Below are 22,316 nucleotides of genomic sequence, written 5' to 3'. Positions count from 1 at the left end.
GGCAGACGAGTTGAAAACAGGGCTACCTATTTTGTTTGTTGGTGTTTTGGAAGGACGAGGGTGACTGATCTCAGATCCATCAGTGCGCCTTTTGACTACTGATTTGTACGTTTTTTTGGTTAGATTTCTGTTAATATTGGAATCTTTATCTACAATGTCATTGGAAGAGCTGTTTAAAGGGGGAAAACTATCTTCTTCTTCCTCAAAGATGCTAAATCTGTTGAAATTTTTGGGGAAATAAGTCTCCAAAACTTCCTTACGGGACATTTTTTTGACCGTCTTGATGCGGTTTATCTCCATCTCCTTTTCCCAAAAGGCACATTTGAACTTGTCTTTTGCCACATGGCCATTTTTGTTACACAAAATACAAAAAGTAGAATCACATGCATTATCACACTCAGGTTTTCCACATTTAAGGCACCTGCCCTTGGACTTACAGGAAAGCACCGTATGACCAAGTCGCCCGCACTTATTACATTGCCTAAGAGGCGGTATAAAGAAATCGACATTAAGTTTCACATATTCAAATATCACTTGCTTGGGTATTTCATTCCCTGTAAAGCCTACTTTCAGAGTTGTTGTTGGGATGTAATCATTATTTGTGGGATCTTTACGCGTAAAACGCCTAACAGATCTTATTGGAATGCTTGATTTGGCTTCTTTTAAAAAGTCTTCCTCTTTAAAGAAAGTTGGTACACCCCTAATGACACCATATATTTCAAGGGCAGTCATGGGTACAAAAGGTCTAAGGCCTCTTTTAGAAAGCCTGTCGTCTAAAACAAAATTGTTGGCTGAACAGGTATTTTTAAAGATTACTTTATATAAAGTCCTACCCAAGGCAAGAATAAGGTCTAGGTCTTTTATTCTTAAGTCTTTTATTTGGGCATACAGTGTAAGTCCTGTGGTCGTTTTCTCATTTTTTATGTTCGGGCATTCCGATGCATCAACGAGTACAAAAATCTCGCCCTTAAAAATTGGCGGGTAAACGTTAATTATTGGCGCGTTTTTGTTCACACTATTTTCGCTGGTTGCAACTGTTTCAGACGGGGCATTTGAACCACATGCATTATCGTTTCTAACCTCACATTCCATATTAACAGGCTCACCAGCACTGCACAATTTTTGATCTTTTTTCCTAATTTCTATGAGCCCACCGCCAGTGGCCAGCTCATAGAAAGAAGAAACTTTCTCATTGGAAACGATTTTAGCTTTTTTATTTGCCCTATCCTCTTCAGATTCACTCTTCCTGGCTGTTGCCGACCCATTGGCCGGCAACCCCATTCTTGATTTTAATTTTGCGCTTGCCAATAAAGGCAGCTTTTTTCTTTTTTTAACCGGCACCTCGACAAGAAAATCTTTTCTCTTCACTCACAAAACAGAAAAGAACAAATGTAGCCGTGATCTACTCACCTGATCTGGAAACTGCTGAACCCAAAATTATTAGTTTGGTTTTTATCTAGCGCACGACGAGAAATATAATTTAAAAAGAAAATTTATTTGAACACAATATTAAGCACACGAAACACGCGGCCCACACAAAAAGCCTGTATTTAAAAGGTTTTGCAAAAACTAGTTTTTTCTAAAAACGTGGGTGACTGTACGGTAACACGAAAAAAGACACTAAACGCGACGATCCTATCGCTCTCGTTGCCAAAATCCGAATGATGTACTGGATTTAAACTCATTTTTATTAGCTGCACAAATATTTTAAAACATTTCACAGTATGCCAAACTTGTGAAGAAAACAATAGACGCGATTGTGAAATTATAATGAAAAATGACAACTCATGGCGTTGCCATCAACCAAAATTTTTTTAGCAGTTTTAGCATCAGGGTTGCATTTTTAGGCAAAGTTGTGTATTATAAAACTTGAAAATGCTTTATAGTGGATTTTGATTTTGAACCGAACCGAACAATTTTTTTAGAGTGGTTTTCGGTTCGGTTTTTTTATTTCAAAATAAAAACGGTTCGGTTCGTGGTTCGTGGAAAAAGGCGCCGGTTCGGTTCAAAAACCGGTTCGGTTCAAAACCGGTTTGCAGCCCTGATAGAAACTCTGCTCATCTACGGAAAAATGCCTTTCCAACGGTGTTCTTGGTTTTGAAATCGGTTCGGTAGAATCGCCAAACGAACGGAGACAAAATTTATGTTAGCGTATTAATATATAGATATGGTATATGTACATTAGACTGCATCACCAAAAAAGTTGCGGTTTTTCCGCCGGGATTACTAAATTTATTATATTTTAAGACGTCCACCAAAATATTTCGTAAAAATATTAAGATTTATGTGAGCTGGACCGATTTGAAAATACCTCCAAAAATGAAGTTTTTTATGAATAAAAATAGTGTCTTAAGGAACTTTTTTTAAGAAGTCCCCTCAGATAACAAATTAGAATAAGCTTAAAAAATCTGCATAAAAATATTTAAAAATCTTTTCAACGGAATGGTAAGAATGAGATTTTTGATGTTGTTTTTTTTACTTTTTTCAAAGATTGATTTACGAAAAACTTGAATAACTGGGCCAAAAATGTTCTGATTTAGACTTATGGGATCTCAGTAGAAAGGTATTTTCACACCGTTTTTATTCTGGCCAAAAAGAACGTCATTCGTGTCCCATCTTTTTTTTCGAATACCAAAGATCTTAATTCAACTTTGAATGAGGTTCGTTTCTCCTACCTTTCTCTTCCATCCTATGAATAAGTTTATTAGCAAATAAATGAAAAGGGTGAGAAAATACTTTTCCAATGACACCTCTTAGGTCTAAATCGGAAGAGTTTAGGTTCAGTTATTCAAGTTTTTCTTATACCAATCTTTGACAAATGTTAAAAACAGCATCATCATTACGATTCCGTTAAAATTTTGTAAAATTTTTTTTTTTTTTTATATTTTTATGCAAATATTTTAATCTTAAGCCGTTTTGTCATTTGAGGGATTTTTTCAAAAAAAATCTTTAAGAATCTTTTTTTATTCATAAAAAAAACCATTTTTGGAGGTATTTTTAAATCGGTCCAGCTCACTTAAATCTTAATATTTTTCCGAAATATTTTGGTGGACGTCTTAAAATATAGTAGATTTTATAATTCCAATGGAAAAATAGTAGCGATTTTTTTTTGTATGGCGAGTGATGCAGTCTAATGTATATATGTATAATATATTTTTTATTTTCTTATCATTTCAGAATCTTTGGAAAGATACTGTTACGAAAGCTGCCAAAAAGAAGCCAGATGCTGCTGATGCGCTGGTGGAAATTGCCGCTAAGAGATTTTCAACTTAAAAAAAACCCAAACAACAACAATTACTGACTCATGGGCAGTTAAATTAAACCGAATGACTCCAGAGCAGCGGCTCGTATGCGAAAGGTTCGAGGAAGAAATTATGTTTGAGGGACAGATGGGGACTCTGCACAGGAAATCGGTCCAAATTAATACGAACCAAACACAAATAATTTTCAAAAACAACATTTGACCTCCATCAATCCAAGGGATCTTGGAGATATTGCTGTTACAATTTTTTTTTAAGAAAAAGTCTAATCTTACTGGGCTATTAACGTATCCTTTTGTTCTATTAATGGCTTCACCATGGTTAGAAGTTCATCAAATGTATCAGCATCCATTCGCAAAAAATTACAGTAATCGACCTTAGATGATAAAAGATTTTCATGTGTAAACCTCTTTCGTTATTGGTACCAGCTTTTCATCCACTCTTTCTTCTTCTTTTTCATATTTAATTTCTTCTTTTTCAACAAAATTGCAGCAGATACTAATACTGTAAATCATCGTCCGACGAAGACATAATAACCGAACGCTACGTACACAAAATTTAAAATGGTGATTGACGTTTTCATTTGAACGTTTGCGGGCAAGACACGAGCGAACCTCACTCACACATACGCAATGCTTGACGTATTTATTTGATTGTATCCGTGGCGCTTTAGCTTCAAAACTTAGGGCCGGTTACTCAATGTCTGGTTAACACTAATCTCCGTTTAAACATCATTATCGACGTGTTCGGCTCCATGCATATAACATGGAGTCGGTAACGTCGATAACGATGTTTTACCGGAGATTAGTGNACTAATCTCCGTTTAAACATCATTATCGACGTGTTCGGCTCCATGCATATAACATGGAGTCGGTAACGTCGATAACGATGTTTTACCGAAGATTAGTGTTAACCAGACATTGAGCAACCGGCCCTTAAAATTATTTGCGACAAATCAAAAACATTTTGGGCGCATTCCAAAACGTCAAAATACAAAGCATCAGTATCTTTTATTTCTAAANTAACCAGACATTGAGTAACCGGCCCTTAAAATTATTTGCGACAAATAAAAAACATTTTGGGCGCATTCCAAAACGTCAAAATACAAAGCATCAGTATTTTATTTCTAAACCTCAGTAGACTCTAATGCCAAATGTGCGCAACCATGGTTAGATGCTAGTTTTCAACCGGGTTGCGCAAGTTAGACTTTTTCTGCAAGTGCGGTTTCGAAAGAAAACAGACTGATGCTTTGTATTTCGACGTTTTGGAATGCACCCTTTTATTCTCTCCTTGTAGAGACAAATTCAAGTTTTGCAAATGTTCCATCATATCGGTAAAGAACATTAAGTCAGAAAGCCTATTTTCATTCTCCAATTGCGGGTAATGTTCCGCTCTCCATTTGCTTATGTGTATATAAAAAGAATAAAATAAAAAAAAAAACAATGGAAAAGAATGTCCAGAAAAGAAGAATGTATTTTAAAAAGTAAAAAGTGACAAAATATTCAAAGCAAAGAGAAAGTAAAAAGAGCCGCACTTTGATAAGTAAAGAGCCNACAATTGCGGGTAATGTTCCGCTCTCCATTTGCTTATGTGTATATAAAAAGAATAAAATAAAAAAAAAACAATGGAAAAGAATGTCCAGCAAAGAAGAAAGTATTTTAAAAAGTAAAAAGTGACAAAATAATCAAAGCAAAGAGAAAGTAAAAAGAGCCGCACTTTGATAAGTAAAGAGCCTCATTTGGCTCAAAGAGCCGCCTTGCCCACTGTTGATATATACCTTACTATAAGCACCTACCACAGATATATCTGTATATCAAATTTCAATTTGGTGGTAGGTGTTCTGACCCCGCCCAACAGGGCCGTAGATCTTGCGCAGAATAGTTCTCTCGAAAGCCCCCAAAGCCTTTTCATCTTTGTTCGAAAGTAGCATCTGTTGGCAAGAGTTATTCTTCGCTTGATCTCCAGGCTGACGTTGATGGTGGTGTTTATGCGGGATGCTAGGTAGGCTAGGTTCACTACTTCAAAGTAATATCTGCCAACAGTGACATGTGTCCCGAAACGCGTGGACTCTTTATATGTTGCCAGGAGGTCCTTTGTCTTGCCCTCGTTCACCGCTAGACCAACCTCTTTAGCTTCTTTTTCCAAACTGGAAAATGCTGCGGTTACGTCCCTTTATTTGAGACCTACGATATCGATATCATCTGCATACGCCAGCAGCATCGTTCGTTTGCCATATATGGTGCCGCTGCAATTCAGATTGGCAGCTTGGCAGCCATACATACGGTGGTAAAAAAGTTGTAGCCGAAGCACTTTTTGCCGAAGTTCTAACGTATTATTTTTGTTGTTATTGAACTTTTTTTTTTATAAAAACATAGTTCTTTCTTTAACAAAATCCGTGTAAATCCAAGTTTCCAGATTTATGCCATATTAAAAAAAAATCAACAAACTTTCGTACAAATTTCGAACTTTTTAAAAATTCTAAAAAATCAATCGAAATTTTTAGCCTTTTGAAACTTGTACTTTATTCTACTAGAATTCAATGGGATATAAAACTGCATACTCAAAATTAATTAAAAACCTCGAAATTTTAACGAAAATTTGTTGATTTTTTTTTAAATTGCATAAATTTTTAAGGCAGTGTCACTCGATTGGTACCTTTTTACAGATTTGTTCATTTTTATATTGAGCTGTAAAGAAGGGAGATCTTTTTTTGTAGTCAAAAGATTGGTACATTACAGCGATGTTCTATTGAAAAATTTCAACAAATTAATTTTCGTAATTGGGATAAAGAAAAATACTTTGGGTGTTCACACAATTGGGATACGATTTGCACCAAATTTTGGAAAATACCCAATCGTGTGACACTGCCTTTAAACTTGTACTTATACGGATGTTTTTAAAGAATGAAATATAAAAAAACTAACCAATATTAAATAACAGCAAAATAATATTTTATTGTGACAATTTGGTGCGGCTATAATTTGTTAGACTAATAAACAAAAAAAAATTATTGTACATAAGTTTACTATGATTACTAGGTGGTGCAATTATAGTAGCACGATGCCACTAAGCGCATTTTAAAATTTTCAGGCAATAGCCTCATGCGATTATCGATTATACTTTTTGTTGTTTGTGTGAAATATTTTGTTTTTATCAGTATTTTTCTTTTAATCAAAATTTGTTGAAATAAAAGTGAAACTAAAAAAAAAATTTGCCAGAACCACATTGGGATATTCACCTCCTACTTTTACAAACTTATTTTTATATACCTTACTATAATCGCCTCCTATAATTACGCCTGCATACCAAATTTCAAGTTCTTGGAACTTATGGTTCCGAAGTTATAGCTGATAAAAAGTTCCACGCCTAAGGGATGTACCATGCTCCCTTTTACAAACTCGTGTATATATAGCCTAATATAAGCACCTACCATAAATATGTCTGGAACTTCACGTGATTTATGGTTCCGAAGTTAAGGCAGATAAAAATTTCCACGCCTATGGGATGTGCCACGGCCTGTTTTGCAAAATCATTTATATATACCGTACTATAAGCCCCTACTGCAGGTATGTCTGCACACCTAATTTCATTTTCATGTGACTTATGGTTCCGAAGTTATAGTTGGTAAAATATCCCACGCCTATTGGATGTGCCGCGCCCTCTTTTATAAACTCATTTATATATGCCTTAAGCGCCTACCATAGCGCCTGCATACCAAATTTCAATTTCGTGTGACTTATGGTTTTGAAGTTATAGCTGATAAAAATTTCCAGGCCTATGGGATGTTCCACGCCACCTTTTACACACTCATGTATATATAGCCTACCTACCGTAGATATCTGTGTACCAAATTTCAATTTCATGTGACTTATTGTACGGAAGTTATAGCTTATAAAAATTCCACGCCTATGGGAGATGCCACGCCCCTTGTCGAATCCCAATTCCTATTATAGGCCCAGGTGTCATGGCAATACTCTTCTAAAATTTCATTCGATTCTGTCCATCCGTTTAAGCTGCAACCTGGAACATACATTCATACATACATACTTCTACAAATATATATATAGTAAATTGGAAAAAAAACGCGTTGTAAGAATAAAAATATTTTATTTGCTTACCATTTAAAAATGCTCGTATTTAAATCTATAAATACACTTTGTATAATGGATATATTCAATCCAAATACGCCTGTATTAAAATGAAGCATTTTTCACTGCACGGATGGCGTTTTGCACATCTCGAATGCTTTTTCATATCGTCGTTTAAACTGTAACTGCAAACTGTAAATTTGAAACCCCCTTCACATGTTCTGCCTGTAGCTGAGCATACGCCCCACGTTTTTAATTTTAAATGCCATACATTCTTTATAATGACTATTGTTAAAATTTTAAAATTAAAACTTATCAATACAAAGACCTATTACCTTGTTTATACCGACACATAAAGCGCGTTGACCCAATTCGCAGTTTTTCAAAACGGATACATAAACGGCGTTTCAATATGCTCAGAAATTAAAAAGTGTATTGACTCGAATTTGTTTTCAAATCGGTTTTTTATTTCTCATTTCGGTTAGAAAACACGTACACATATTATTCGCTTCCATTTCGGTCAACCATGTTATCGAACAAATGTCGAATAAAAACAGCAGCTTTTGTTTAGTTTTCAATACGGTTTCATCGAGTGCATTATAAACAAAGGTATAAACGCTTGAAAAAAATATGTGTTCAGTCAAATCGGATTTTGGTTAATGTTGTTCTTGCGGTGATATAAACAAGGTATATGAGTCTAAGTAAAATTATGTACTTCTTTGTCCATTTATAGAAATGTTTAAAAGGTTTTTATTTGATTTTTTTTCAATCTCAGTTACTTCATATCCTATGTATGTATGCACACTAGTGTGGTCCTTAAATGTGAGAAGGAAATTTTTACATCAGATTTCCTAAGGCTCAACCCCTATGTCATTGCTCCTATAGTGGAAGATATCACATATAAATTTTGGTCAAAATTCAGGTTACCCTATGAAGACGTCTTAACCGTCTCCAATCGGGACCAAAATTTGTATGTAATATCTTCGACTTTAGTAGTATCGAGTTGAGTATTAAATGAAAAAAATATTTTAAAATTTTTTTGAGTCTCGATGGAGCATCTGGCCTTGGACCCCATTGCGACGCCTGGACCAACTCCAATCGGGACCAAAATTTATATGTAATATCTTCGACAATGGCAGTATCGATTTTGAGTACGAGTTGGCAAAAAAATTTGTTTTAATTTTTTGAGTCTCTATAGAGGAATCTGAAGTTTGCCCTTGTGCGACACGCCTTAACCGTCTCAAATCGGGACCAAAATTTGTATGTGATATCTGTGACGGTGGTATTACCGATTGAAGGGGTGAGACCGAAAAAATCGCTCAGTTGATTTTTAAAGACCACCCTAATGCACACGCACTTCTAAAACCTCTTATCATACGTATTTTAATGACGGCCTGGTCAATCAAAGTGAATTGAAACCGAAAACCGCAGAAAAAACGGAAAAGGATGGACGGCTAAAAAATTACTGTTGCCATTTTGTGCGTGCATACATAACTACGCGTTATCTGCGAACAAATGTGTAAGTATGTTAATACATCTGTGCATATTTATTCCTGTATGTTCGTAGTAGTTACACATTCCCAGCACGAAATTATACTAATTCAGAAATAGTACCATAACGACATTTTGATTAAATACCTTTTTAATGCAAACAACTGGCAAAATTAACATTGCGAGGTCATAGGTGGCGAATTGCCCCCTCTGCATAACCTTGGACGGTTTCGAAATAGGGATTTAAAAAACATCGATGGTCGTGGCTTCAAACATCGATGTTAGTCGATGTTTTTATGAATCCGATGTTAAGTCAAAACATCAATGTTTTGAAAAACATCGAATACGTTTTTTTTACTAATCTATACATGTAAAATAATAGCCGCTTTCATTGTTCGAAGTTAACTCAAAAACTACTGCATAGATTTCAGTCAAATGTTCAGAGGTTATACCATGCATATATAGTCCTATAATAGGCTACCAGAAAACTCGGTAGGTGGCGCTGGGGTCGAGTTATTTATAAAAATCGTATTTATGAACCGATTTCTTTCAAATTCAAAAGGTATAGTTTCAGCATAATCTATATACATATATAAAATAATAGCCGTTTTCGTTGTTTGGAGTTAACTCAAAAACTACTGCATAAATTTCAGTCAAATTATCAGAGGTTATACCATGCATATATAGGCTACCAGAAAACTCGGTAGGTGGCGCTGGGGTCGAGTTATTTATAAAAATCGTATTTATGAACCGATTTCTTTCAAATGTAAAACGTATAGTTTCAGCATAATCGAAAATACGTTTACCAAAAATGGAGCCGCTAGGTGGCGCGGAAGGCGAGTTATTTATAAAAGTTATATTTTTGAACCGATTTCGTAAGCATGATGAAAAAAGTACTTGCGAAAAACGGACCCGCTAGATGGTGTTGTAGTCGAGTTATTTATAAAAGCCGTATTTATGAACCTATTTTGTTAATGTGTATTACGTTTATTACTTTCATGATGATTTTTTTTCATTCGAAACATATTCAGCCTTATCATGAGTTTCATCTTACCTGAACCGGTTCACTTTTCGCTTTTGGTTTCCATGTACTTACTATGGGGGGAATCAAAATTTTCGCGTGAATTTTTTTTCGGGCGAAAATCAGGATAAGGAAGATTACATACATAAAATGATAGCCATTTCCGTTTTTCGGACTAAACTCAAAACCCAATCAATAGATCCCAGTCAAATTGTCGGAGGTCCTATTATAGGCTACTAGAAAGGACGCTGATGGCGCTGGAGTAGAGTTACTTAGAAAAGTCGTATTTATTAACAGATTTCGTTCAAATTCGCAGCGTGACTACCTGTATGATGAAAAATTCCTTTGCTAAAAATGGACCCGCTGGAGTTTAGGTATTTAGAAAATCCGTATTTTTTATAAAATCTGATTGGTTTTGCAAAAAAGGGACCCAATGGATGACGCTGCACCCGAAATATATAGAAACCCCCACGGGGTTTGTTCTGCCTTGGGCCTATATTTATCTTAGACGAATTTACTTTTCAGATGGCTAATTCAAGGATGCGTTTAAGTATGCATATAAAGACCGTAACACTGTTTAAGCGTGATCTTGCATCTACCTCCGATTGACGAAGTTGCTCGAGGTGGCCGTTATTACAGCAGTAAGACTCAAAGAAACCAATTCATAAATATTAAGACGAATTGTAAAAGTGCCGAATTGACAAGGAAATATTCGACCACATCTGTCCAAGAAGGAACACGATAGGTATATCAATGGCTTCATTTGAACGATATTAATGAGGTCACACGACTCATTTAGCCAATGTACGCTAAAACTTTTCATTCTGTGGGGCAGCGAGGATTCTTAAGAACGCATTACATCGAAAGGGATTAGTGTTCCATATGGAATCACAGCGTTACCATTCTTGGCATATGTGTGAGGAGGATTCCGTTGTTAGTCGTTTCAATTTAAACTGAGAATATTTACTTTACATACTGCTTTTGCTTTTAAACGCAAAGATCTTATTAGACGCCGCGAAGCAAGCGGGCATTTGCTTGTACTTAACTATTTCATTTGGTGTGAGCTTTAAAATTTTGAGCGAGCATTTGATAAATAAGTATGTACTTTCATTGAATCATGCCCAAGTAAGTTCCTCAGATAATTTCGCAAATTCCAATTAATAAAAGTACATATGTACATTAGACTGCATCACCAAAAAAATTGCGGTTTTTCCGCCGGGATTACAAAATCTATTATATTTTAAGACGTCCACCAAAATATTAAGGAAAAATATTAAGATTTACGCGAGCTGGACCGATTTGATAATACCTCCGAATATGGAGTTTTTGTATGAATAAAAATAGTTTCTTAAAGAACTTTTTGAAAAAAATACCCTCAGATGACAAAACACTTTAAGCTTGAAAAATCAGCATACAATTATTTTAAAATCTTTTCAACGGAATCCTAATAATGAGATTCTTCATGCTGTTTTTTAACGTTTTTATAAAATTGATTTACGAAAAACTTGAATAACTGAGCCAAAACTGTTATGTATATAGACATATGGGGTCTTGGTGGAAAGGTATTTTCACCCTCGTTTTATTTCTGTGCAAAAAAAAGTCATTCATGTCCCATTTATATTTTTTTTTCAAATACCAACACATCTTAATTTAACTTGGAATGACGATCCTTCACCTTACTTTTCTCATTTATCCTTTGAATGAGTTTATTAGGAAAGAAATAAAAAGGGTGAGAAAATACCTTTCCAATGATACCTTACACGTCTAAATCGGAAACATTTAGGTTCTGTTATACAAGTTTTTCTTATACCAATCTTTGAAAAAAGTTAAAAAAAAACAGCATCAAGATTGAATTTGAATTTCATTTGAAAAAATGAATATATTTACAGAATACCTAAATAGAGGAGATATATATATGAAAACCCATATCTAAACAATCAGAGGTATGGAACATATACCTTATATGTATAGCACCAACCTAAATGATTTTCACTGCTGTGTGATCGGTATGTAAACCGGTAACACAATGGTAATGGGTTTAGACTCCTATATAAAGGAGACATATCGTAATAACTGGTATCTGAACAATCGGAGGTATAAGAGATAAAGCTTATACAGCATAGATTATGACGTTTTTCTCAGTAGACTTTGTATTATTTTTTATAGAATAGCTTACGAAATTGATCTGTTTTATCAGTCCTAATGAAGGAGTTTTACAGTAAAACCCCATATCTGAATAATCAGTTGTATGGAGGATATAAACAGAATACAGTGACTCGGTCTTTGTTAATTTTACTGTACACTTCCTGTTGGTAATTAGTGAAAATATTGCGAAATTTCATGTTTCCAGCTGCATATATGGAGAAGTTATAACAAAGAATCTCGAATCTGAATATTCAGTTGTATGGAGGCTATAGCTTTTAGCGGCCCGATCTTCCCCATTTTTACTCAAAGTGTTCTTTTGACAATCAGTGACAACAGTGCCAAATTTCATGTCCCTAGCTGCTTAAATGGAGGAGTTATAAAAAAAATCTTAATGAAAAATCTCATATCTGAACAATCAGCTGTATGGGAGCTATATGTTATAGTGGTCCGATTCTTCCGGTTCCGACAAATGATTAATACATTATAAAAATGCACTCACCTGTCAAATTTCATCCGGATATATCGAAAACTGAGAGACTAGACTGCATACAAACAGACGGACAGACAGACAGACAGACGGACAGACGGACATGGCTAAATCCACTCAGCTCGACGTTATGATCATTTAAGTATACATTTTAATGGGTCTATCTCTTCTTACTCTGGTACTTACAAACATCGGACCAAAGTTATTATACCTTTTCATGCTCATGAAAGGTATAAAAATCTCATCATTACGATTCCATTGAAAATTTTTAAATATTTTTTACACCCGAGCGCACTTGTGCACAAGGGTATATTAATTTTGTTCATATAACGATTGTTTGTAACAGCCGAAACGAATCGAGATAGATATAGACAAATGTAAACATAAATGCTCAGAATGAATAGAGAAGTCGATTAAGCCATGTCTGTCTGTCCGTCCGTCCGTGTACACTATAACTCAAGCAAAAATTGAGATATCTCAACGAAATTTGGTATGTGGTTTCCATTAATCCAAGGTAGGTTGGTATTGGAAATGGGCGAAAACGGCTTACCACTCCTTCCCATATAACGGTAATTTCCAGAAATACGAAAACTGCGATATTTTAGTAACTACTGGAGATTATTCACTCAAAATTGATATTTACAATAATTTTCAGACGAATATTATACATTTTTGGAAAATGGGCGTAGCCACGCCCACTTATGGTTACATGTGTATGATCTTGGTAACCGCTGCACCAATTCTTCCAAACTTGGCACAATTGTTGGCCTTGGTACAGCATACCAAATCGCTGAAAATTTTTAGAATCGGACAATAACCACGCCCACATCCCATATAACGGTAATTTAGAGAAATACAAAATCTTTGATAAATCAGTAAATATTAAAGCTAATTTATTCAATATTGATGCTTGCAACAATTCTTTACCAAGAAATACGTTTATGGTAAAATTTTGGAAAATGGTCGTGGCACCGCCCACTTATGACATATATGAATATCGGTAACCGTTCTACCAATTTGTACCAAACTCGGTATTTTTATTGTGCTTTCGAAAAAAAGCAAAACGTTGACAATTATTGAAATCGGACTAAAATTACGGCCGCTTTTCATATAACGGTAAATTTCAGAAATGCTTGAAACTGCATTATTTCGAAATTTAGGGACGATAATTTACTCAAAATTGATACACCCCGGCTTACCAACTAGCGGTAGGTTTCGGAAAGGTGAAAAAACATATATTTAATATGTGCGCCGGGTATTTTATGTGCGGCTCCGCCCGAACTTAGACTTTCTTACTTGTTTTAAAATATTTTTATGCAAATTTTTTAAGTTTAAATCGTTTTGTTATTTGAGGGGATTTTTTTTTTTTAAATCGTTATGAAACTATTTTAATTGATAAAAAACTCAATTTTTGGAGTTATTTTCAAATCGGTCCAGCTCGCTTAAATATTAATAGATTTTATAATTCCAATGAAAAAACAGTACCGATTTTTTTTTGTATGGGGTGTGATGCAGTCTAATGTACATACATATGTAAGTAAAAAATAGTTTAATTGCTTCAAAACTCGTGAAATTTTAAAATTGCTTAGCGTCATCACCCAATTTGTCAAACGAATGAATGAAAAGTCGGTGGGCCGCAAAAACAACTCGTATGCAGTACTAAACTAAAATTTTAATACAATACATTATTACTATACCTCCTTTCAATGTATAAACCTACCACATATTGACGAGTTTTTACAATTCCTTTTTTTCGTATTTAATTTTTGTTATTTTTTATAAAAATTTAGATCATTGTTTAACAAAAACTACATAAGTTCAATGAAGGCCTTATTAAGAAGAATAGGGTAGTTCTGCCCCCCAATGCTCAAAATTTATTTAAATAACTTCGCTAAAAACAAGATTTTATCTTGCATTGCCAGAAGCCTGAGAACCCAACTTAATTTCTAAGATATTGAAGACGCCTTACTCTACTCATAGCTGTGTACAGCAGGCCGTGCGTAAAACAGTCATCTTAAAGGTATAGTCGAACCTCCCACAATGTCTGTCAACAACCACTAAGCAATGATTTTATTTAATTTTATTTTTCGGTGTAATTTTGAGACGCAACTTGGAACGAACTGTGAACACCCCAATTCATTTTTACTCGCATTACAAAAATTTGGTAAGGATTTTTTAAAATTAATTTAGTAAAATAATTACTTTATCAAATGGCTTGAGAGGCTGCTGAAAATTGAATGGACTGGAATGGAATGGAAAATCTAGTCCAAATACAACCGAGACCATTGCAACGTTATATATGAAAATCAAGACGAAGACGACCGATAGAGTAATAAAATCGCAATCAGAGATGTTGTCGTCTGCAGACGAATCGTTCGTGTTGCCTATCGTTCGTGATACAGAATAAGGCTGTTAATGATAACAAGACTTTAAATATGAACAGATTTTTTATTGCGTTTTTTGACATTCTTTACGCGCCGCCGCCGAGCTACGAAAACAATTTCGAGGCGGTGGCGGCGGCGGCATTCGGCGCCTGTAGAATTTGGTACCAAATCTTCATGATGTATGCACATTGAAATACATCGTTCCAAGGAACTACTTTTTTCGTAGGAGGGGGAAATGCTTTATACACTGGCTTTATACTCCCGCCGAAGCATGTTGGGCTACCCACTAAAAGCCAAACTCTCACCGGCGGCGCAAGAATCCCGCATCTGGCACCGCAATTCTGCATGTTTTCAGAACCAGGAGCGCGCTACTAGAGCTTCGGGGCTGCTCTTTTGTAGGGGATTTTCATTCGGGTGTCTTCAGTAGACATCCGTCTTCTCGTTTGCAGCGGAGTACGAATTTCACGTATCTCGCAACTGCTTCCCAGTTGACTGCACTGGAGATCATTACCCCAATTATGTTGTTCGGAGTTATGTCTCCGTATCTTTGTTGCTACATTATGTGCGAAGTCAGGAAGTGCTCGCAGGTGAAGAATGTATGGTGCAATTTATCTTCGACGTTTTCGCAGTAGCGACAGAATGGTGAGTCCACCCTTCCCATTATATGAAGATATTATGNCCCAAACTCTCACCGGCGGCGCAAGAATCCCGCATCTGGCACCGCAATTCTGCATGTTTTCAGAACCAGGAGCGCGCTACTAGAGCCTCGGGGCTGCTCTTTTGTAGGGGATTTTCATTCGGGTGTCTTCAGTAGACATCCGTCTTCTCGTTTGCAGCGGAGTACGAATTTCACGTATCTCGCAACTGCTTCCCACTTTACTGCACTGGAGATCATTACCCCAATTATGTTGTTCGGAGTTATGTCTCCGTATCTTTGTTGCTACATTATGTGCGAAGTCAGGAAGTGCTCGCAGGTGAAGAATGTATGGTGCAATTTATCTTCGACGTTTTCGCAGTAGCGACAGAATGGTGAGTCCACCCTTCCCATTATATGAAGATATTATGGGAAGTAACCATGACCGGTGAGGACTTGGGTTAGGTAGAAATCGACTTCCCCGTGCGATCTTTTCAACCATGTCTGAAGGTCGGATATCAGGATCAGTGTTGCCGTTTTAGCCCTTTGGTGGGTAGATTTATCTACCATAGTTGTTTTGGCCACATAAATTTAAAATTTCCCCAGCCCTTTTTTTACCCCTTTGAATAATTTATTTATACTTGACATGAAAAAGTTGTATTTGATTAATTTGATCTAATTTTTTTTCATTTATGTAAAAGGGTGAATTTTTAAACTAAGAAAGACGGATACATATATATATGTATTGTATGTTCCTTACGTTTTTATACATATATACTGTAAAAGTGTTAGTTCTATTAACTTATCTATTAACGATTTAACTATAGCTTAAAATAGACAAGTTTACGGCCCTTAATATGCTTAATTTGTTAAATGGCCCAACAAGTCGATTGACCTTTCCTCGACCTCATTTGTAAAGAAATAAATATTGTACCAGCATGCTGGTAATATGCGTCGAGCCTGATGATACAATCACTTGATGGAGCCAGCAAGCTGGTGTCGTATATTTCCCCTTTTATAAAAAAAGGTTTTTGGTTGGATAAAATATTTGCTTTTTTTCAGAATTCATTTTTTTCTAAACCATTACTTGTTGAAAATGTTTGCGTGTATACTTATATATGTATTTGTAAGTAAAAAATTTTAGCTACCATTTTTAGCCACAATGACTTTTTTTAGCTCTTTTTTAGCCCTTTTTTTAAATGAATTTGGCTACCACTAAAAATGATTCGCGGCCACACTGATCAGGATGTCCGTCCATCGACCTTNTGCTTTTCTTCAGAATTCATTTTTTTCTAAACCATTACTTGTTGAAAATGTTTGCGTGTATACTTATATATGTATTTGTAAGTAAAAAATTTTAGCTACCATTTTTAGCCACAATGACTTTTTTTAGCTCTTTTTTAGCCCTTTTTTTAAATGAATTTGGCTACCACTAAAAATGATTCGCGGCCACACTGATCAGGATGTCCGTCCATCGACCTTTCGTGCTCGCGTTCCAGTTTTGCTGCCACTGCTGGATTGGTTGCTCGCGTTCCCTTGCCATGGCAGCTGATCGGTCTATCTCGGCACTGAGATTGTGAATCTCTTTTCGCGTGCAATGCGTATTGCCCCTCTGTGCTGGACCGAATGCATTTCAATCCGGTATTTATTGACTTTCAATGCGTCGGCATCCGCCAAAAGCCGGCTTAGAGCCAACGTACTCTGCGCAGCTTTTTCACATACTGCATGAATGTGTTCCCAGAATGTGAATTTGTTGGCAAGCTTCACCCCTAGGTATTTTGTAGACCTAGAAGTTGACATGAGCTGAGATACGACATAATGTTTATAATTGTTGGGATCCGTTTCTTGATGAGGGGCCGATCTCTGTTTTGGCTGTAGCCAATTGCAAACCCTGATCGCGCATTGCTTGGTTCAGCTTGAGCTGGGCTGGCTGGATGTTTCTTGCTATTATGACGCGGCCACGTCGTCCGCAAAGGCGACAAGGAAGGCGCTCTCCGGCATTTCCGTGCGCAACAGACTGTCATACGTGGCGTTCCAGAGGTGCGGTCTAAGTGCAGACCCCTGTGCCGCTCCGCTTACGTTTCTTTCTCTAACCTTGCGTTGTGTCGTACCAAAGTCAGCGGTCTCTGAGGTAGTCACGAATCATATCGAGCAAGTGTGTTGGAACCATGAATGACCGATCCAAGGCCTCCACCATGTCGTCCCATCTTGTCGAGTTGAAGGCGTTCTTGACGTCCAGTGAGACTAGCAGCACTATTGGTCGCGCCTGGTGGCAAGCTTCTTCGGCTTTACGTACCGCCTCGACTACTTCGCTAATTACTCCTATAGTTGAGTATCCCTGCCTGAAGTCACGTTGTCGGGCTGCCTTGGGAATACCCGAGCGAAAGGCAGCTGTTGTACATGTTAAGCAGGTGATCAGGGCTTGTTTTCGCTGCTAGCCTGATTGCCTCCGCTGGCATGCTATCGCGGCCTGCCGAAAACAGTGGTGCCTCGGCATGCTCCTCGACGATCACTGTATCTGCTCTTAGTGGGTGTGTGGGAAATAAGGCATCCACTATATTATATAACGTTTACCAGCAGTTCCGTTTGCTGTTCTGAATTTTGACCTCAAGTGCTTTCTTAATGATTTTGTAGGCTGCTGCTCTGGTCAGCGCCTCAGGTCTGCCAAGAGCGCGTGTTGCGAGTCAGTGCATTCTATGGTAGGCCCTTCGCAGCTCTGTGATTCGATAATTCCACCAGTATACCTGCACTTTCCTGACCATGCTGTCATCTGCGACATTAAGGCTTTGCATTCCCGGTGTATGCACCTCATGGTTTCTTCGACCAGCTTAACACAAGATTCCCGCCAGCTTAGCACAGGATTCCCACCAGCTTAGCACAACATTCCCTTGAAGGAACTAGTTACTACTCGTCGAAATGACACTATTCAACGAAATTAGAACTTCATTTTTAAAATAGTTTTTTACCTAATCTGGGCCACTGAATAGGAATATGAACTCTTTTATTTTTCCAAAAAAAACGTTACTCAGAAAAAACGTAGGAAACACGCTTTTTGAGCGAAAGCGTTTATTACACTTAAATGGTATACGTGCAGTAGTCAATTTTTTTCAATATACAACAATACTACTTTTTATTTACTACAACAACAAATGAGTTATCACACATCAAAAAATTAAGGCTAGTATCTCAGAAAGCAGTTTTAACAGATCTAAGTCCTCAATTACACTGGATCACAAATTTTAGTTTGGTTTTTCTTCTCCAGACGCCACTATCCAATTTCTATGTAGAATTGCTTTTTTTCTACCTTTTCGAGATAATTGCAACTTGCCGGTGTTCAGCTTAAAGCAAAAATTGGTTCCTTTTAATCACGTATATCTTACGAACCAATTTAAAAGCCTTCATATAAAATACGGCAAATGAAAGGTAATGAAATTCTCCATAAACCGCATATAACCACTTACGATAGGACTGATAGTTTCGGAAAAATTAATTAATCATTCCAGTTTTTTTTTTATGAAAAAATAAAAAAAAAGCAAACTGTAACTGAAGAATAACAGGTTCTGTGCACACTTTTTGCATTTGTACTAAAGCCTGTTCTGTTACAAGAAAAAATAAAGTTTATGATGAAGCAAATCGATGGATAAATTCGAATTAAGGAGTGGTCAAATGAAAATGCGCCAAGATTTTTTGTATGAAATATGAGCAGAAAAGCGTGTTAATCTGGTGTACGTGGCGTATGAGTAACTTTCTTTCCTCATTTTTCATACATACAAAAAATCTTTGCGTATTTTCATTTGACCACTCATTATTTCTTATTTATCCATCGATATTCTTCATTAGTAATTAGATTTTTTTTTTGTAACAGAACAGGCTTTAGTACAAATGCAAAAATTTGGCACAGAACCCGTAATTTTTTAAGTTTTTCTTCTGTTAAAGTTAAATTTTTATTTTATTTTTTCAATAAAAAATAAAAAAGCTGGAATGATTAATCAATTTGTCAGAGACTATTAGCCCTATCGGAAAGGGATGTATATGCGGTTTATGGAGAATTTCATTAGTTTTAATTTTCGGTATTTTATATTAAGGTTTTTAAATTGGTTCGTAAGATATACGTGATTAAAAGGAACCAATTTTTGCTTTAAGCTGAATAACGGAAAATTGAAAATATCTCGAAAACGTATCCACAGAAAAAAAATTAACTCGATTTTCAGAATCACAGAGCAATTCTACATAGGAATTGGATAGTGGCATCCAAAGAACATTTTTGCTGTAAACCAGTGTTATTAGAGATAAAACAAAAACAATTAGATTTTCTTTTGTATTATTTTTTTTTCTTTAACAAAGAGTTAGAAATTTTTTAAACAGGCTTTTAATAAAAACAAAACCTTTGTTTGCTAATTTTTACAATCGTAAGTTATTTTATTCTGAGGTCCCACAGACGTACATATATATACAAGTACTAGGTGGCTGAGTTAAAATTACGTTAGCTTTCATAAGTGGTGGTCAAATCCAGGGAAGGTTTTGCTCCATCGCATCGCAATGTTTTTTACACAGGGTTAAAGTTTTCCCTTTTTGGGGAAAACTAGTATTTTTCATTACATTCGGTTATACTTGGCGCTTAATATTTTAGTGGATATTTTAACCTTTTATAAGCCATTTTTTAAACAGTGGGTCAAAAAGGCCTATTCTGGTGGGAGTTGATGGGTTAAACTGTTGGAAAAAAGCAGACCACCCTTGTTTTCAATGTACAAGCCGAAAAAAATCGTAGGAACTCTGTAATTTTACATAACGGTAAGATAAGATATTACAAAAATTTATCAATAGCGACATAAATTACTCCAATTACTTAACTTTTTTAAATTTGTTATTTCTTTAGTTTTAAATAGTACATACGGATATGTCGAGAACATAGAGAACCATCTATGTATATATGTGTATACCTCAGATCTTATTCTGTTCGCCCATCAATCAGCGCCAGGCACTCATCATTTTAATTCAAGTAGGAAGTAACAATATTTAAATTTAAAACTAATTCAAGAATGAATTAAATAGAATTATAATCTGAATTAGTGCCCTCATGGCTCTTTGGAATCTACCTTATGGGCAGTAGCTCCGGCGGGTTTTCAATTTATTTATTTTTTTTTTCAATTGAAACCCCCTAACTTTGAAGGTCATTTGAAAGGTCAAGGTAATTTCGTAATTTTTTTATCCAACGAAAATATTTTTCTCGAATTTTTGTTCCCGCTCTCGAGATATTTAACATTTGTCAAGAAAAAAGTTCAATTTCAACACTGTGCATCTTATGTGCTTAAAACTACTCTTCCTTCTCCCACAAAATTGAAGTTTTTTAAGCTCTTACAATAGGTTTTCATGCTCGCTGAACACGTTGGGCGAGATAATTTTTCGACCGACCCTTACATTTTGAGATTCTACTAAAAAGTCTTTAAAAATACGAGAAAAAATCCGCGATGACTCCCTTTATTTGTCAAAATTGTGGCTATAAATATTACTAATGACACAATCTTCTAAGAAATAATCAACTTTTAAAGCGCGATTGTCGCATTTTTTTAAGACTTTTTAGTAATATCGCAAAAGTTAAGGGTCAGCTCGTAAAACTGTCTCGCCCAACGTGTGCAGCGATCATAAAAACCTTTTGTAAGAGCTTAAAAACTTCAATTTCGAGAGGGATTTCGAGTGCGCACGGATTAAAGGAAGAGTAATTTTAAGCACTTGAGGCGGAGGCACAAAAGTCCACGTAAGACCTTTAAATATTAATATTTTTGCACCAAATTTTTAAGGGATAGTTTTAAGCCATAATGGAAGCTAAAGAGTCAAGAGCGTGAAAAAAAGAAGCACTTACATTTTTTTTCTGATCAGTCTATATACTTGTTAAGGCAGTGTCACACGACTGGTACATTTGTTCAGATTTGTACATTTTTATATTGGGCTATTGGTACAAAATAAAAAAATTGGGACGAAAATTTTTTTGCAGTCACTCGATTGGTACAATACAGCGAATTTCTATTGAAAAATCTGAACAAATTACACTGTGCAACAGCATCTTTGGGGGCGGAATAATTCGAACGCAGAATGAAAGGCCTAGACGCATATAATCAAACCTCAAAATCGTTTTGCATTCTTTGATCAAATATCTTTGCTGTGGCCATTTTAAATTTGCAATATTTTGCCTAAGGGCCGTTTGCACCATCTCCAGTTAAGTTAGCATTTAACTAGAGGACAGCTAATCTCCAGGTACCTTGATTTGACATTTTCGTTTTCACCAAGCTCAGATTAGCCGACCTCCAGTTAATTCGATAATTGTGAATATTTTGCAGAACAATTCACAAAAACTCATTGTGAATGCTCATAAATGGGCAAACCAGCTGAGTTTTGTTTACATTTTTGACGTGCAATTGTAAAATTAGATTTGTTTTTGTGATAAGTGTGCACTTTTAAAATTTATATTGAAGATAATGGATGACAAAAAGAGAAATCGTTTGCCAAATTTCACAAGCGGCGATGAGTCCCTTCTTATCACATTGGTCGAGCGGTACGCCAATAAAATAGAAAATAAAAGAAGTGACGCAGTTTCGTGGGAAGATAAGCGAAAAGCGTGGGAAGAAATTGACCTTAAGTTTGAGTCCCAAACTGGTATCAGGCGCGTTCCTAAAAATTTGCGGGAGAAGTACGAGAATATGAAGAAGAGAACCAGGAAGAATTTAGCCGATGAAAAGAGGGAGCTATATAAGACTGGTGGGGGCCAGTTTCAACACCGACCGGACAAAAATACGGACAGGCTAGCTAGG

General features: G+C 36.0%; 1 protein-coding gene and 1 long non-coding RNA gene across 2 annotated transcripts in view; both read right to left on the bottom strand.

The window, feature by feature from the left end:
* LOC108360798 (uncharacterized) overlaps window positions 1-1,281 on the bottom strand; it is a 22,902-nt gene extending 21,621 nt beyond the window's left edge. The window contains exon 1 of the mRNA XM_017613237.1: window positions 27-1,281. Coding sequence (XP_017468726.1) covers window positions 27-1,281 — 1,255 coding nt within the window. The remainder of the gene's footprint in view (window positions 1-26) is intronic.
* Window positions 1,282-5,875: 4,594 nt separating this feature from the next.
* Window positions 5,876-21,485, bottom strand: LOC108360799 (uncharacterized). Its single transcript, XR_001847189.1, has 2 exons — window positions 21,426-21,485; window positions 5,876-5,915 (listed from the first exon to the last, which is right to left on the bottom strand). It is a non-coding gene; the product is annotated as an uncharacterized LOC108360799 (long non-coding RNA).
* Between the last annotated feature and the right edge of the window lie 831 nt (window positions 21,486-22,316).

Source organism: Rhagoletis zephyria, unplaced genomic scaffold (genome assembly GCF_001687245.7).
Source record: "Rhagoletis zephyria isolate East Lansing unplaced genomic scaffold, Rhagoletis_zephyria_1.1 Rzeph_scaffold_00630, whole genome shotgun sequence".
NCBI classification, from domain to species: domain Eukaryota; kingdom Metazoa; phylum Arthropoda; class Insecta; order Diptera; family Tephritidae; genus Rhagoletis; species Rhagoletis zephyria.
The sequence above is the reverse complement of the archived record's forward strand: the minus strand, read 5'-3'. Positions and strand labels throughout refer to the sequence as shown.